At 40.9% G+C, this 17,542-nt stretch overlaps 1 protein-coding gene and 1 long non-coding RNA gene across 3 annotated transcripts in view; one reads left to right on the forward strand and one right to left on the reverse strand.

The window, feature by feature from the left end:
• The window catches only part of LOC121666780 (myosin-1B-like), a 16,724-nt gene extending 6,201 nt beyond the window's left edge, over positions 1 to 10,523 (reverse strand). The window contains exons 1-15 of the mRNA XM_042032743.1: positions 10,017 to 10,523; positions 9,786 to 9,929; positions 9,538 to 9,694; positions 8,593 to 8,620; positions 8,380 to 8,494; positions 8,208 to 8,300; positions 8,046 to 8,109; positions 7,863 to 7,961; positions 7,654 to 7,757; positions 7,429 to 7,567; positions 6,121 to 6,239; positions 5,872 to 6,021; positions 5,083 to 5,253; positions 4,088 to 4,397; positions 3,371 to 3,447 (exon numbers count right to left, since the gene is read on the reverse strand). Of these exons, the coding sequence (XP_041888677.1) occupies positions 3,371 to 3,447; positions 4,088 to 4,397; positions 5,083 to 5,253; positions 5,872 to 6,021; positions 6,121 to 6,239; positions 7,429 to 7,567; positions 7,654 to 7,757; positions 7,863 to 7,961; positions 8,046 to 8,109; positions 8,208 to 8,300; positions 8,380 to 8,494; positions 8,593 to 8,620; positions 9,538 to 9,694; positions 9,786 to 9,929; positions 10,017 to 10,220 (1,974 nt within the window). The 5' untranslated portion in view covers positions 10,221 to 10,523. The remainder of the gene's footprint in view (positions 1 to 3,370; positions 3,448 to 4,087; positions 4,398 to 5,082; positions 5,254 to 5,871; positions 6,022 to 6,120; positions 6,240 to 7,428; positions 7,568 to 7,653; positions 7,758 to 7,862; positions 7,962 to 8,045; positions 8,110 to 8,207; positions 8,301 to 8,379; positions 8,495 to 8,592; positions 8,621 to 9,537; positions 9,695 to 9,785; positions 9,930 to 10,016) is intronic.
• Positions 657 to 9,559, forward strand: LOC121666781. Of its 2 annotated transcripts, none has more exons than XR_006016793.1 (6): positions 657 to 939; positions 2,621 to 2,674; positions 7,253 to 7,381; positions 7,484 to 7,587; positions 8,472 to 8,684; positions 9,478 to 9,559. It is a non-coding gene; the product is annotated as an uncharacterized LOC121666781 (long non-coding RNA). The 2 variants fall into 2 exon arrangements; XR_006016792.1 differs by having other exon boundaries at positions 8,472 to 8,694; positions 9,478 to 9,555.
• Positions 10,524 to 17,542: the final 7,019 nt, after the last annotated feature.

Here is a 17,542-nt window from a genome sequence, read left to right on the forward strand (position 1 = left end):
ATTTTGGTTTTGATGAGCTGGTCACACCTTTCCTCAGCATCAGCCAAACCATCAGCTTCCTACATGATTCATTTAAACAAAACAGTTTTCAATTATTTAGTTTTTCTTACTGATTTTCACGGAACAACATAATATTGTCAAAGATGCTTTGCAATCTACTTTGTTGGTAAAACCTAATAATATAAGAGTATTTGTTTTAGACTGCCTCCATCCCCTAAATGAAGGAAAATATCACCGTACATTCTTAAAGTCTTTAATTTTCATTCAACTTTAATGTTAATTTGACAATAGCGTCGTTGTTCATTGTATCTTTTGATAACTATACTTCTATTGCATTTTTGTGGACTGGAAATAGTAATAGATCTTTTGCATAGAGGTCTACTACAGAGAGCCAGGTAGGCACATTTTTTAGGATATAGTGTTTTAAAACCTGAATGTTAAACCCTCAAACATCCTTCTGAGAAATTCCTGTTCAACTCTTCACTAGAGATTTTCTGAGCATGAATTAGATGTTTAGCTTTGGCAAAATTTTGTGATAAGGTCACTGTTCCACAAGCATGTTTCTAGCACTACTTTGGGATAATATGTCTTTACTGAGACATTTTTGATGATTTTATATAGGATATTACAAGTCAAAAACTTTAGCAGTACTCACAGCCTGCACTTGGAGCTGCAGGTCATTTTTCTCCTGCACAAGCTTCACCATTTTCTCCTCCAGCTCCTTCCGCTTTGCCTCAGACTTTGCAAGCTCTTCCTTGGTTTTCTCAAACTCTTGTTTCATGTTGGCCATCTCCTTCTCAGACTCTGCACTCTTCAGCAAGGGCTTGATCTTGAAGAACAGCTTCATCCATGGCCAGTGTTTGACATTCATGAATGAACGGACATTGTACTGGATGCAGAAGATGGACTCCCTGAAAAGTAATAACAAAACATATTTTGGTACGTATTTTAAAGTCTATAAAACCTATTCAACAGTATATATTAATATGTATAACATGAAATTCTACAATAATACTTTTTAGTTGTGTATATATATATGTTATCTATATGTAGTATAAATGTATATATATAGTTCTGTATATCTCTATGTAGAAAACATTTATCATGTATTATTAAATATATATTTTTAATAATATTTAAATCACATTTTATATATAATATATGTATTTCTGCAGAAAACCTTCCAGTACTACATAGAGTATCAACCTGTATGGATAGTTTTGGAGTCCAGGTGTTTGGCTCACTTTTATGGCCAATGAAAAGGAGCACTTCCATAAGTTGACTTGATTTCTTTTATGAAAGTTATCAAGGGGAAGAGGACACTTCTCTTGTGATAGAAATATGTGTTTCTTTTTATTTTAGCAGTCACCTAAATTAATTAGTGTAAACTAGATATCAAGTTTCTGGTTACATATATAAAATGTAACTTAATGAATTCAGCAAAAATTAGTACAGAGTGTTAAAAAAATGTATTTGTTTCCCTAAACTGGGATTTTACACTGCTCCATCTATTTTCAGGATATATCCATATTGGCAAACTGAATTAATGAGAAATAAATGAGATTTTTGTAAAGCAATTTCTTTTCAGTTTTGTTCACCCCATTAGTATTTGACAAGGATTGGCCCAGCAGGCCAAGTAAATATCTACCTCCTCTCCATCATTTTCTTGAACTCCACCCTCATCAGGTAACCCCGGCACATGGCCTGGGTACGGGTGATGAGCTGTGCCAGCTTCTCATCCCTCATCTCCTCCAAGAGTCCCAGCAGCCCAGCTTTGAAGAACACCTTGGGAGAGGGAATGTTGCAGCACATCATTGTCAGGTAGAGCAAAGCCCAGGGACTCAGTGAATGGAGAATTTTGTACCTTGGTGTGTCCAAATTTGTACTGGGTGTGGTCCACATCGATTGAGCCAAGGAGCTTCTCAGAAGCCTTCTTGCTATCGATGAACTGTCCCTCGGGGATGGCGCTGGCATTAAGCACCTTGTATCTGTGGCAGGAAATAGAATATGGAGAAGGTCAAATTCCTGGAAGCTCAATCAAACCTGTATTAGCCAATGCCATTGTTAAGATTTTCTGGAGGGGGATCAAGTGTGGAAGACAGTTGAATAAATCTGAACTCTTCCTTGAATAGAAATCATGCTTTCATGGGTAAATATGTTTTTAGGGAAAACTGTGCATTTCTCTTAGTCCAAAGATTTTTGACACGGAATAGGTACTGATTTCCTTGGGTAACTGCTGACATATTTCACATGCCATGTTATCTAAATGCCTTATTTCTAAATGAGAACTTTATGTACAAGAACAAAATATGTGGCAAGGGGAAGCAAATCCCAGTCCTAAAAAGTGGCAGTACATACTATCTGAGTATTTTCCAGCTGATACAGAACAAGAAGCAAGATACTTTCATTGTATTTGGTTTTCCAACAAGTTAGTCTAGAATGTCCTTTAGTATCTTTATTCATGTCTGTGCTGACAGGTGAAAGTCATCTTGCTTTGTTCTCCAGGTGCCTAAGGTAGTCAATTTCTGTATGGTTAAAAAATACTTTACCTCATACCAGAATATGAATAAAGAACAGGAATAAGTAATAGCTCTTTTAAAATGTCTTTTTTTCTCAATAGCTGTAGAAAGAAACCGGATGACTAACTTGGACAATTGACTTTGTATACCTAAAGGTATGTACAGTGAACCTCTCCCCTAACTCCCACAGTTTTTAAAACAACTAGGAAATGCAAATGATTCAGCATTTGTGGATATGGTGGAGGGTGATGACGTGATCTGACCTCTGTTTAAAGTCTGCATAGAGGATTCTGCTGGGGAACCCTTTCCTGCAAATCCTGATCCCTTCCAGCACGCCGTTACAGCGCAGCTGATGCAGCACCAGCTCATGCTCCATGGCACCTAATAAATCACAGAATGAAATAGTATTTCATTTTACTGCACAGAGAAGATCAGATATATCACACATCTGAACTTTAACAACTTACCGGGTGTTTTTGTTTCATTAGGAATAAGGCACCGCACAAAATGGGGGTGAGTGCTTCTCAAGTTAGCCATCAGCTTGTTTAAATTTTCCTTAGGAGCAAGAACAAAGCCTTGGGTTTAAAAGTGTCACTTATACAATCTCAATACTAGGTGGAGATAAAAACACTAGAATATAACCATAGTCAGTAAATTTTTTTTACAGAACTTTTGGGCAGTTCTGAAAGAACACTTCCCAAGATCCAGTAAGAATTCCTCTTTACTAGAAGCAAATTATTTTATCCTTTCTGAACACAAAGATATATTAGATCAATATAAAGCTTTTCGGAACTGAATTTCTGTTTTTCGTTTCATAATGTGGTAAGTTTAGAATGATTATTCTACAGTACCCGGAAGAGAGCTGAAACAGTCTGGAAAGAAGAACCTTTCTTCTTGGCGCCCTTCTTGCCACTGCCACCACTGCTCTCTAAAAAGTAATACACTTTTGTAAAGAAGCGAACAACAAAAGCACACAGAATCTGAAAAACCTTGTGTGTTCATCTTTAAAAATCTAGCAAAAATAAAAATACTATCAAAGTTTGCAAATGCATACAGTGGTTAAAGTTATGAAAAGAGACCTGAATTTTTCAGACAACAGTAGTAGGAAATCTAGTGACGTCAAGCTGAAATTTAGAAAGTGCTGTCAGGAAATAAAATGTAACATTTTGCATAGAAAGATATTTGAGGAACTAAATTAAAAGCTAGTGAATACACCAAATGCAGTGTTTATGTGTCCTTACATCTAAGAGTAAGCATAAATTTAGTAGCATGTTGATACATTTGATTGTATTCCCTGAAGTATTTGGGAATGGCCCAGATTTCAGAAATCTGCTTTCTCAGCTAGAGAATGCTGGTTTAGTGCTTTAGAACAGCTGTCTTATTCTAAAACCTACAGATATACTAAGATCTCTAGGGAGTTGTAATATCCTTTATTAGACTGAGATCCAAAAAGATATGAAGTTTCGGGTTTTCAATTTTAGAAATGTAAATATTATTGCAAATTATTATCACAAGATTCTAATTTCTTTTTCTGTAAATTTTAGTAGAAATGATTTCAAAGAAATCACCTGCTTCTGCTCCACCAGCAGAGGCAAAGAGTAAAGCCAGGGTCTTCAAGGTTGATTTCTGGTACAGCCCCACAACAGTTTCATTCAGAGGGTCCTTGTTCTTCTCCAGCCAGCCAGTGATGTTGTAGTCCACTGTGCCAGCATAGTGCACCAGGGAGAAGTGGGCTTCAGCCTTGCCTTTGGCAGGCTTGGGCTTCTGGAAGTTGTTGGACTTGCCCAGGTGCTGGTCATAGAGCTTGTTCTTGAAAGAGGTGTCAGTTGCCTTGGGGAACATGCACTCCTCTTCCAGGATGGAGAAGATGCCCATGGGCTGGGAGAAACAGCAACGTGTGAAGGAAGTGTGGAAGGAAGGAAGAAACAGAGGCAATGTATGTAAGAAAGAGGAATGGAAGATAAAAATAATCCCAAAAAATTGTCCTCAGTATGTGTAATCTTATGTTTCTCCAGAAAGGACATTTTGTTAGTGGATATGTCACCAGTTATACAGAAACAAGCTCCCCCATAAGATTCAGGGTTGTGATGTAATAAAGATCTAACATGTAGAAATTAATTTTGTACATGTTAGATGAAAGTGGAAAGCAAAATGAGTGAAAGGAGCAGCATTCAACTATAAGAAAGAGTTTAAACTTCCTATATGCTCTTTCTTTAATATGAGACAGAAAATTTCTTAAGAAATGTTAAAATGGAGGTTGCTCCATGTATTTACTTACACAGCATGCATTAAAAAAATACACACCTTTGAGTATGAATTTCAGTGTAGTGACTAAGACTGAAATTTTGGCTCCATAAATCATATCTATAAGGCAAAAAATCTCTCAGGCAGTGAAATAAGAGATAAACACAAATGTATATGAAATGCTTGGAATCCAGAAAAAATCCTGGTTCGTGCTGCATTAAATGTGAGTGCCTCTGGTTAGCATGGTCTAATTAGAGCATAGAAGATTCTTTTTACATTTTACATCTGAAAAACTATTAAGTATGTGGGGGCCAATAACCTTCTCAATGAGCTCAATGCAGGCAGCCAGGTCCATGCCAAAGTCAATGAACTCCCATTCAATTCCCTCCTTCTTGTACTCCTCCTGCTCCAGCACGAACATGTGGTGGTTGAAGAACTGTTGCAGTTTCTCATTGGTGAAGTTGATGCACAGCTGCTCCAGGCTGTTGAACTGCAGAAAGCAAAGATTTACTTACTTGTGAATTTCAGTTCCAGGAATACTTTCCATCTTCCAATAGGCTTCATCCTTATCCCATTAGGGTCTGCATGATCGGAATCTTGAACTTCTAGTGCTGGAACTGGACAGGTGACTGGCATATTCCATCCTCTAATATATCTACCCTTTTAGGCCCTGGCAGTGTCTCAACATATTTCTGAGCTCTGAAAAGATTTGCAGAGCTTAGTCCAAGTCCAGCTTTTTATTTGTTTGAATCTGTGTACACTGCATGTCTATTCCCAAGCATTCAGAGGAAATCTGGCTTCAGCATTAACAAAATCTTACTTTAAAAAGGCACATATTACTTCCTCAAAGTCTCTCTCTGATATTATTTATCAGTTTTCAATGCAATTTTCACTTCTGCATGCAACAACAACCATCTACAAATATCTGCAGCCCTGTGGCATACTACACGTTATGAGAACCAGAAGGGTACCATTCTTAGAGTAAAAGGCAGGATTATGCAATAAATGAAAATAACCCATAATTGAAATAGAGCAAACCCCAACCCCCAGATTTTTCCAATTTCTTAATGCCTCTTTCAGGAAACATTTATGGAGTTCCTCCTCTTACATCAAAGATCTCAAAGCCAGCAATGTCCAGGACACCAATGAAGTACTGCCTGGGCTGCTTCGTATCCAGCTGCTGGTTGATGCGAACAACCATCCACAGGAACATCTTCTCAAACACAGACTTAGCCAGGGCACCCACTGAATTGTACACCTAAGAAAAGGTTAAAGGAAATCTACCATCTGCAGCAAAAGAGGAAGTTCAAAAGATTTAATTCAAGTCATTTTTTTTCTATTATCACTTGTCTCTTACCTGCTGCACAGTCTGACCCTTGGTCACGTATTCATTCCCCACCTTGACTCGGGGGTAGCAGAGGGCCTTGAGCAGGTCTGCTGAGTTCAGACCCATCAGGTAGGCAGCCTTGTCAGCAACTAAGGAAACAAGCATAGAGAAGGATCAGATATTAGCTCTCCAGTGAAACGATCTTGCAGTAATTCAGAATTATTTCTGCAGAAGCCACGTATACCTTACCACATTCTTTAAAATATTGTAGTTTTTCTTGACTTGCTAATTTTTTTCTGATTTAATCTATATGATTAATAAAGGTAAATATTATTGCAATACCTTTACAGTGAACATGCAAGAGACTAGACAGACAAAAGGAGCAAGGGCCATGAAAATGGCAGATCAAAGAGTCACAATTTCTGAATAAGCAGAATAGGAAAGTGGTTGGTGAAATACACTGTACTGAAAATTGTAGTCAGTGAAACTCTACTGTCATTGGAGAGAGAGAGAGAGGTAGATTAGTGAGGTAAAATGCCAAAAGTATGAATAGGATATCTTGTACAACTTTCATATATTGTCCCTAAGGATAAATATCAAACACATTAAGTCTTTCCCAGCTCTCATTTTATCTGCAGCTGGGTTAACAAACACAAGCACCACAGCACTGCATATACTCTGTCATCACCTTCCAATTTGCTGCCTGTCCCATCTCATAATGAAGCTGATAGCATGCACCAGTACTATTTACAGAGTTCTTCAATGTGAGGCGGCCAAACCTCATTATATAAGATATATACAGAGATGCTAATTTTGAACTGCTTTTATTTTATGTGTCATTTCCAACTAGGCATTTAAGGCACATTTATAACTAGAAAGATGAAACAAGAAGAAAATTTCAGTTTTGTAGATATGTATATACATATATATATACATATATACACACACAGTGGTTTTATGCAGGCCACTCCACTATAACTATATCATTATTCATTAGTACTTGAGAGTTGCTCCTGGTTCTGTGTCAGGTCTGAGAAGCTTCCATTCAAGACAGCAGCAAAGCTTGCTTTACTTCTGCCTGCCTCCTACTCTGACAGTCAACAGAGGCATGCTTTAGGAGACACTGGACCTAATTTTTTGCATTGTTCAAAATAATCCGCAGGTTCTACTGAGTTGTGTTCCTCCAGAGAAGTCCTCTGGCTAACACCCACTGCTATTCTGCAATACTGGCACTGGGGAAATGCACAGGCTGAGTCAATGATTCTGACCCTGACATGCTGCCTTTAACTTAGTGAGTGTTTGGTATCCTCTGTGCTCTGGGATGGGTTGTGCTGGTACCTTCGGTGCCATCCGGCTCTGCCTGCTCCTCACGCTGCTTCTGCTTGAACTTTAGGTTCCCATAGTGCATGACAGCCCCTGTCAGCTTGTAGATGGCTGTTTTCTCATCTGGAGTGAAGCCCAGGATGTCAATGGCGCTCTAACAAATGAGTCATTAAGGTAAGTACCCCAGCTGCTAAAGGTCAGAGAAATGAAACTTCACCTAAGGGAACTTCTGCTACTTACGTCCGTGGCCATCAGCTCTTCCTGGTCATTAATGCTGGGAACTGTGATCTCACCTTGACTCACGTACTGATAGTCATAGGGGTTGGTGGTGATCAGTAACATCTCTGAGAAGAAGGACAAAACCGAGACAGGTCAAATGCAATTGGCACGGGAAGGAATTCAGTGTTGTTCCATGACCTTTGTGTGGAGGAGTTAGTGCTCCTTCCTACCAATTAGCTCCGGCTTCTTGTTGGACATGATCTGATAAAAGATGTGGTAGCTTCTTTCCGCCTTGAGCTGGAAAGTGACTCTGGACTTCTCCAGCAGATCTGGCAAGGATGGTAGGACAGAGTCAAGCACAAGAAGTGGGGAAGGCTGGAGGGAAGGGGGATCAGGCCAGAAGGGTGTCTTACATGTTTCAATATCAGCAGAAGCCAGCTTGCCTGTGGCACCAAAGTGGATTCTGATGAATTTACCCTGAAAGCAGCAGGAAAGTAAATCAAGACCTCTTTTACTAATCCAGACAGCAGGGATATTCAAATTGGTGTTGACAGTTGTCCCAAGTAATGACTTACAAAGCGTGAGGAGTTGTCGTTCCTCACGGTCTTGGCATTTCCAAAGGCCTCCAGCAGTGGGTTGGCACTGATGATTTGATCCTCTAGTGTCCCCTAAAACAGAAGTCTTCTTGTCATGACCTAGCTTATCAGGAACCTGGATAGTTGCAGGTTTCTACCCCTGGGACCTCACCTGCATTTTGCCTGATGTCTGCTCCTCCTTCTTCTTCTCTCCACTGGCTGCAATTGTTGCAAAGTACTGGATGACACGCTTTGTGTTCACAGTCTTCCCGGCACCGGATTCTCCGCTGTCAGAGCCAAGAGAGAAGCAGAGGGTGCGTGGTCAGGCAGGAGGTCCCCTGGCACCGGGCAGCCCCGCAGGGACCCGCGCAGGGGCTGTACGTACGTGATCAGGATGGACTGGTTCTCCCGATCTGTGAACGAGGCAGAAACAAATAGACATTGTAAATGAAGAACACAAAAGTACTGAAAATGAATGTAAGTTATGGTAAGAAAAAACCTGCATTTCCTCTTTGTTTACTCCTAAGTCTTTTTTTCCACTTCAATTCCTTGCAAAGCAATTTGCACTTGCACTCTTACCTCAAAACATATTCACACCACTTATGACCCAAACTTAGAGAGGTATGGATTTGATGGGGGGACTGCTAGATGGATAAGGAATTAGCTGGAAGGCTGCATGCAAGGAGGAGTTACAGTCAATGCTCCATGTCCAAATGGTTAATGAGCGGTGGAAAGACAGAGAAGGACTTTTTACCAAGTCAGGGGCAACAGTTTTGGGCTCAAAAACGTAGATTTTATGATGATGGCGGTGAGCCATAGCCACAGGTTGCCCAAAGATGTAGCCAATATGCCACGACTAAAAGTGTTCAAGGTCAGCTTGGACAGAGCTTTGAGCAACCCAATCTACTGGAAAATGTCCCTCCAAATGTCATAGGGAAGGCCCATGACATTTTCAAAGATCCCTTCCAGCACAAAACATTCTGTGATTCTATAATGCTTTGCCATTGAAAACCCTTGAAGAGCCATGTGCTGCTTCTCTGTTCCACTCTATGGTCTTTTCCTTCTGCGTACAGTAAATTGTTTTAATTTTCTGCTACACAGACTGCTTTTAGAGCATTCTTTTAGAGAAAGGGAGAGTAAAGACCCATGACAAAGGAATCCTGATCATGGGTAACACTTTGGACCTCAATAGCACAGAGAAAGAAAGGAATGGAAAAGGTGGAATCAAAACTAGCAGCAACATATAATTCTATTTCATTTTTGATGACAGAGTTTTATCAAGACAAACCAGAAGAGTTTTGATATGATGCTTATCATGAGAGCCACTCACCAGTCAGCATGAACTGATAGGCATTGTCAGAGATGGAGAAGATGTGTGGAGGGGCCTCCTGGCGCTTCTTGCCTCGGTAGGCCAACACCACCTCCGGGTTGTACACCGGCAGCCACTTGTAGGGGTTGACGGTGACGCAGAAGAGACCCGAGTAGGTCTGCAAGGAAGAGACACAGCACGTTGGCTTCCCCTGAGCCTGGCCCAGCACTTCCTGCCGCTGCCCAAAGGAAGCTGCTGCTGCCACTTACGTAGATCATCCAGGCTGCGTAACGCTCTTTGAGGTTGTACAGCACAGCGGGTTCGTGGAGGTGGGTCATCATGGCCATGTCCTCGATTTTATCGTACTTGGGAGGGTTCATGGAGAAGATTTGATCTTCCTTCACGGTCAGGGTCTGTCAGAAGGCACGAAGGTACATGCATGTCAGCTAAGAGCCAGAGTGGGAATGAACTGCTCTTTGTAAATCTTGCATTTTACCCACCTCTCCCGCTTCAGTCTTGACAGTGACTTTGCCCGATTCCCTGCTCTGGATTGTGCTCTTCACATAGGATTCCTTTGCATGTACCACAAAGACAGAGGTCTTGGCATCAAAAGGTTTGTTCTGGGCCTCAATTCTCTCCTTCTCTGACTTTCGGAGGTAAGGAGCTGCCTCCCCAAAGACGGCCATCTCAGCGTCTGTAGACATGGCTGCTGCTTACTCCACGTAATGTAGCAAGTACCTGTGAGGGTGGAGAAGATATTTAAATACTGCATGATGGAAGAAACACTCCTATAGCACATTAGATAGCTCTTGCTTAGGTATCAACTGGATTGCCTTTTTTCCCCTTCTAATTCAGAGTTCTGTTCTGCTTTTTTTTTGGTTTTTTTTGGGTTTTTTTTGGTGGTCAGATCTTTAGTCCTACTGGACGATTGCATTCACAGAAGAATGCTTTCTGTCTTTTTGTATTTGGGGCTCCAGCACAGGAAGGACATGGAGCTGTTGGAGTGAGTCCAGAGGAGGCCATGGAGATGCTCCAGGGGATGGAGCCCCTCTGCTCTGGAAATAGGCTGGGAGAGCTGGGGTAGTTCAGCCTGGAGAAGAGAAGACTCCAACGAGACCTTCTAGCAACCTTTCATTACCTAAAGGAGTTCCAAGAGACTCGAAGGGGAACTTTAGACAAGGGCCTGGAGCAACAGAACAAAGGGGAATGGCTCACGATTGAAATAGTTTAGATTAGATATAAGGAAGAATATTTTTTACAACAAAAAAATTTCTTTGCCTTCTTAGGCAAAGACAGACTTCACGACTTAAATTGGTGCTATCAATTCAAATGAATGGGTGCAATTTCCTGACTGGTTTTGTCTCTAATGACATGGTTTTCCACTTGATTAATATGTTATAACTCAAATAAGAACAATTCCACAAAATAAACACATGAGGTTGAAAAATGGTCCCAGTTTTTCATACAATATTAACATTGCTTATATTATCTCACAGTTTCTTACAAGATTCCTAACAGGAATAATACTAACTATTCCTAGGAGGAATAACACTGCCATATTATATATCTTAGTATATACTATGTCCGCATATATCATGTTATTATGTATTATAGTATATTAGTTTATGTTATGTACATTACACCTATATTGTATATTGTTATTTTATAGACACTGGATGCTGTTATCACAATATATCTTTATGATGCTATTAAAAAGTATAATATATATAGTAGGTTAGTAGACATTAATATATGTATGTAATGTGTCAGTAGATTAACTTTTTAAAGTACTAAACTATTTTCTTTTGATTGTTTTGTTTGACGTTTCCTGAAATCAATGCTATGCTAACTCTCCTTCACTGATTCAAAGCATGCTGGTTACGTTCCTTACATGATTGCTCGTTGACATTTTATAATTTTGAGGGATATATCCTAGTGATAATATCTGACAAAATTAATATAAATTAATGTAGAAAGTAAATGTGAAGAGTTTACTTTCCTGGGTGTAAATATTTAAAACTGAATTTAGTTGCAGTTCCATCTCTCTTTTTCCAGTTATCCAAGTAGGTATCATCCTTTATTCAGTTCCCAAAAGCACCAAAAATCTTTATTCAGATTACAAATATTTGCTTATATAATTTTCTCACAATTATGCAATATTTTCAGAGGCAGAAACAAGCCTGTAAGAAAACTCAGATTGCTTGCTTTTAGCAGTTTGATATTTTGATACACAAAATTCTAACCACATTCCTCAAGCTTCCATGTGAAAAAAAGAACATATTAACATTATTTAAATATATATTTCTTTTCTGTTGCTTCACAGTCAGTGCCAGTGACCCTGGATGTTTGAGATAAATGCAAAAAGCCACCCCAAATCATTGGAAAGTACTTTCTGACATTTTGGCTTTTTTTCCTTATGACAGTTTCTCCAGGAACTCGTCTCTGCTGGAGATTCCTGGGCAATGCTGCAGTGATCAGTACTTTTAAGATCACATTCTTAAAGAATCTTGTGACAAAAATATTGGCAATCCAGCCCAATTCTAGTACTGTATTTATACAATGGAGATAAACATAATGAATATCAGGATTTCCAGCATACCTGCATAGAAGCCCTGCCTTAGAGCAGCTCTACCTTTCCCTAAAAAGTGAATAAATCAAGATCTTACCTTCTGTGAGACAAAGAGTTGCAGATTGGAAGACAGACAGTATTAAAAAAAACAGAATTAGTAACTTACTTCTTACTGCTGCACCCCGGACAACATTTATACACTGAAAACATATGGTTGGTTTGAAAGCAGACTGAAAATCCCAGCTGACACTGGCAGACCCCCATTGAATGAATATGAGCATCCATAGGAATGCACTGGAACTTGTGGAATGCAGGGCCAGTTTCCCTTCATTCCCCACCTCCCTAGTCCCAAGCCCTGAAACTCTTACCTTAGAGATTTCTGAGAAAGGACAAGACACACAGATCCCAGGGTACTTTTATAGGATCTGATCTGCATATGTAGCCACCACCTCCTCTTTCTTAGGTCAAAACATTTTTGGCAATCTTAACTCCTAGCAGAATTGCGATTCATATTAGAAGTGAATAGATATAATTAGACATAACAGGTCTGTGAATCAATGTCCTATAAATAATTTGACAAGAAAGCATGAGAAGGGGGGGAAGTGGGAGGGTGTGCTAAAGGAGATGAAAGGGGCTACACTGGTTCTGTAATCCATCAGATGCTGACTCGCACAGAAAAAGTGAAGAGTAACAGCCAGTGTGTCTCATAGGAAACATGTAGGGATGGAGAGAAGGCAAATGCTCCTGCCTGCTGCAAGCACTCAGAGTGCTCAGTGTGGAAAAGCAGGAGGGGTCCTACTGAGAAGCAGGGTTATTGCTAGAGGAAGAAAATCCCAATGCAGGAGGAAGCATCTGAAAATGAACAGAAGTTGCAGAAGTGAGAACCAGGGGATGATAAGAATGATCAAGTTCTAGAACGGACCAAAGCCAAAGCAACTGAAGGGGGGAAGAACGAGTCTGAATGTAGTGATAAGGAAGGATATGCGAATAGAGAAGAGGAGTCCCTGGAGGTGTTTAAGAAAAGACTGGATGTGGCATTCAGTGCCATGGTCTGGTTGACAAGGCGGTGTTAGATCAGGTTGGACTCGATGATCTCAAAGGTCTTTTCCAAGCTAGTTGATTCTGTGATTCTGTGAAGTAAATAGGGATGTGATTCCAGCGGGATAACAGCAAGTCACCATGCACACAAGGAGCAATAAAAGAGCAGAACAAGTTTAGCCTGAAGAGAAAAGCTTCAGAACCTGGGGTCATTGAATTGAGTCCCAGACGAAAAGCACAGGAATTAAATTCTTGGTTTTGGAGCTGAAGGGTTTCAAAGATCATATGAACAAGGCTGTAGAAGAGTTGTACTGAACTTAAGACATATATCCCTTTGGAGTCAGGAGAGATAGGTGCCATCTCAACATACAGTAGTCATTCAGCATTACTTTTGCAGGATAAGTGTGTAAGGAAAGATTTAATAAATTTACATCCTCTGAAATAGAATCAGTCATACCCTATGCTGCTCTGGAAGATAGGCAACTATTTTCAGAGGGATCTGAACCTCATGATAGTTTGTGTAAAAAGGCAATCTACTGTTCTGATCTCTGGGATATTCCCCACCCAGATTAAGGAGGGGACACATGTTCTGTATTCACAAGGATCAGAGCGGTAAGGAGAGCAGTGGAACCATTTGCTTTGCTGAGAAGCAATTTTCTCCCCATGCAACAGACCTGGATTTGTTGGGGGTTTTGGTTGGTTGGTTTTGGGTTGGTGTTTTTTTCAGTGTGGTGTTTTTGGTTGGTTGGTTTGTTGGGGTTTTTTTTTGTTTGTGCTTTTGGGTTTTTTGGTTTTTTGGTTTTTTTCATGCATTGGTCTTCACTTTCCAAACTACAGTTCCTAACACAAACAAGGAAATCTGAAGTGTCACATCTCAGCAGCTTCACCTGGTCCCACAGTGTACTGCTTTCCAAATTACAGCACCAGTTGTGCTCCTCCCTCTCTTAGCATCTCCTACTCAGAGGTCTGGATAAGAAAGTGAGGTAATTCCTTCCTCCTCTTCTCTCAGCTGACTGCATCTCTGTGATGGCACTGTAATCCTGGGTGTGGGAAGGAGATTGACAGACATCAATTTCATGTTTGGAGTAAATTCCCACTGAAGATAAAACTGAGGCCTATGCTTAAGCCGTAACAGCTAAACCCTCATCAGAATATAAAGCAGCATTTCTTTCATGTCTTTAATGCAATTATATTGTGTGAGAACTCAGGGTTAGTTTCAGGTATTTCAAGGACTCTATATGTGGTCTTATTTTGCTGGTGCATGCAGTTTTTGACCTGGATTAAAACTGGCTGCAAACAAAAAAAGGAAAGAAAAACTTATGGTTTTCCCAAAGTCATACATAATACTGGCATAAAGCTGATAGCCACCTAAAAACCTTGATTTGCAAGATTTTTTCAAATAGATAAAGAATAATCCAAAAAGGTTTGAAGACTCAAAAGGAAGTAGTTTTTCAAGGGATTTTCCAAAATTACATGAAATTGAAAACTTCCACAACCTGTAACATACTGCTTGATCTGATTTCACTTTTATTTTTCCTTTCCTTTATTCACCTTTGTATTCCCAGTCGATATCCTACCAGTGTGGGAGCTTGAGCTCATAGGAACTAGAAAATGACTCAGTTGTCCCAATGTAGTTGTCTGCCTTAGACTGAGCTGAAACATACGCTTGGCTCTAGTAGTGTTGTCTACAATGGCAGCTCAGACATTCAGCTCACTCACTACAGATTCACTTGGGCATGAAGATGACTAAAAGCAGATATTTGAGTTTGGAACTGAAGCTCCCCCACACATGTAACAAACCCAAACCCAGTACTGAGCCTCTATCCTTCACTGAAATTTGTCCTTCCTTGTGTCCAGTTCCTGCTGATTTTGCCTCTGCATTCGTTCTGAGCATGCTCACACTGGCAACAGTTACTGAAGCTAAAATTGCTGTATTGCTGCTTGAGAAAGGGGAGACAGCAGTTGTCTGAGCAGAGGAATCTATAAATCCTTCCAGCAAGGCTGCAGTGAAGAGGGAACCTTGAGCAGCCTCTTCAGCCAGCTCTCAGGCCTTTTAAAAGGCAGTGGCTTCTTCAAAAGGAAAATATTTAAGGGCAAATTTTGCTTTTTGAGCATAATGGCAAAAACTATGCCAATAAAAATTTCTCCTTTTTCTTATAACCTCTTCATATTTTACCTTTACAGTGTGTTCAGTTTGGGCTAACAAGGCAGCTTTCCAAGAAGCCAACAATGATAAACTTTAATCCCTGATAAATACCAGCTGGAAAGCAATTGCAACTGATTGTGGATGTTCACTAAACAAATACTGCAACCTGAAAGGGCACGAAGACTAACTTAGGATACATTCCTGGAAAAAAAAGCATACAGAGAACAAAAGAAATTATTTCCCATCTTAGCTATATTCTAGAAGTTGTCTGGGTCTCTATTGATTCCCTGATACTTTACGATCTGCCATCATCAGTGCTTCACCAGTACAGGAAAGGACTAAATAAGCATTGTGCCACAATATTTTTCTTCATTGCCTGACAGGCTCTCCCCCTTCTCCCCTCCCTCATCCTTGGGCCCGGACAAAGAGGTTGCAGCCACTCTGGATGGGCACCACATCCAAGCAGAATACCCTAGAGGAGGGGCTGCAGTGTGGACAGTGTGTGGGTGTCCAGCAGTGTGGCCAGCAGCCCTGCTGCCCCTGCAGCCCTGACGCTGGCGGGGCCCTCAGCCTGCCTGGGCCTGTGGCAGATGTGCCACGGGCGAGGACGCCCAGCCAGAGCTCAGCAAGGTGCTGGCTGGGAGACGTCAGAGCAAAGCATGGGGTGACTGAGGCTGAAAAAGTAGTGAGAAGAGAAAGGGAACTGTTGAAATTCCCAGAAAGATGGATAAACCAGCTCACGGCTGGCATTTACAGGCGTGTCTTCCTGTACTGCCTCTGGCAGGGCCCAATGGCACGGGAGAGGGTGGTTGCAGGCCCTGGCGGAGGCCTCCCATCTCTCCTGCTGTGACTGACCAGCTTTCTCCTCCCACAGCTCCCCTCCCATGCCCTGCTTTTGCAGTAGACGAGCTGGATGTAGGTAAGCAACTAAATGGGGAAATAAAAATGTGTTAGCATTAGCAGAACAAAGTTCTCCTTCTTCTGCCTCGTTGGCAGAGGGGCCCTTTGGTTACTGCAGCTCCTGAAGATGGCTCCAGGAGCATTTCCACCTGTATTGTGGCCTTTGTGGTGGGCAGGAGTGTCACGGTGCCCCATCTCCAGCCAGGATCTGTCCACACAAGGGTTCTGGCACAGCAAAAAACCTATGGATGGAGGAGAAATGCAATGTGCTAGAAGAGCAGAAAAGAGCTGTTTCGTGCTCAGCTCAAGTGCAGTTCCCTCTTTCACCCTGCCACCCTTTCTGAAATGCATCTGGTACAAAACCAGCGATGTGTTAATGGAGGTCTCTGATGAGCCCTTAGAAAAGCAGGGCATTTAGAAGCACTCTGTGATGGGCCATGCAGCTGGGCTGTGTTTGACATCACCAGTCACAGGCAAGAGAGGTCCTGCTCATACAGAGTTCAAGGGAGCACCAAAATTCCAGAGATGCTCAGCTATGATGGATCCTCAGCTATCGTTTCTGAAATGGATGGAGTAGTGTCCCTTCCCAGATCCAGCTGTCTTCTGCTGATCAAATGTTATTTTTATATTTTATTAAGAATGTCTATCATTTTAAAGCAGTGGTTTTACAGCACTTGTAGACTGGCTGAAGGATTAGAAAAGATATTCAAAAGGGACATAGGAAGGTCAGCTAGGGACTGACAGTTCTAATGGGATGGCCAAAGATGTTTAGGACTTGCTTTAAATGAACAGCAAGTTCGAGAGAGCTGCTAAAGCTTTACACAAAATACCAATCAAGTCAGTATTCCACTCTGTGTCTTGGCAAAAACAAGTTTATCAGTAACAAGAGAACCTATCCATCTTTGCTGCTAATTTACCAGGCCCTTAGACACATTGAATGTATTCCCAAACCATCTAATTTGCTTACCCATCTGTAAAGGGTGATGTGTAATTAGATGACCGTACCCAGCTAATGTTGTACTTTACCATCACATTTCCAATCAACATGTAAATGTTGAATGTCTAGTTCAGCTTAATGCAAAATACAATATTGTGGGCTAATAATCTGTTCTTAGGAAAATGAACAGGCCCAGTATATTGAGAATGACAATAAACAGACAGGAGGGTCAGGTTGTGCACAGAGCAGAAGGGTTGAACCTAGAAAGGCAGTGGAAGGTTTGACTGAAATGATAAATAGAGTCCTCAGTCTTAGCTATTCTTTCTTCCATAGTCTTTTAAATGTGGATTCTTCTCACTCATCCTACATGTGAATGGATATAATTTTGGGCTGTGCATGAAACAAAATTACCTCAGAGAAAGGGAGTGAGGATATC

The sequence above is a fragment of the Corvus kubaryi genome, unplaced genomic scaffold (genome assembly GCF_017639235.1).
Source record: "Corvus kubaryi isolate FWS band 111438036 unplaced genomic scaffold, C.kubaryi_AGA036_p1.0 37353, whole genome shotgun sequence".
NCBI lineage: Eukaryota > Metazoa > Chordata > Aves > Passeriformes > Corvidae > Corvus > Corvus kubaryi.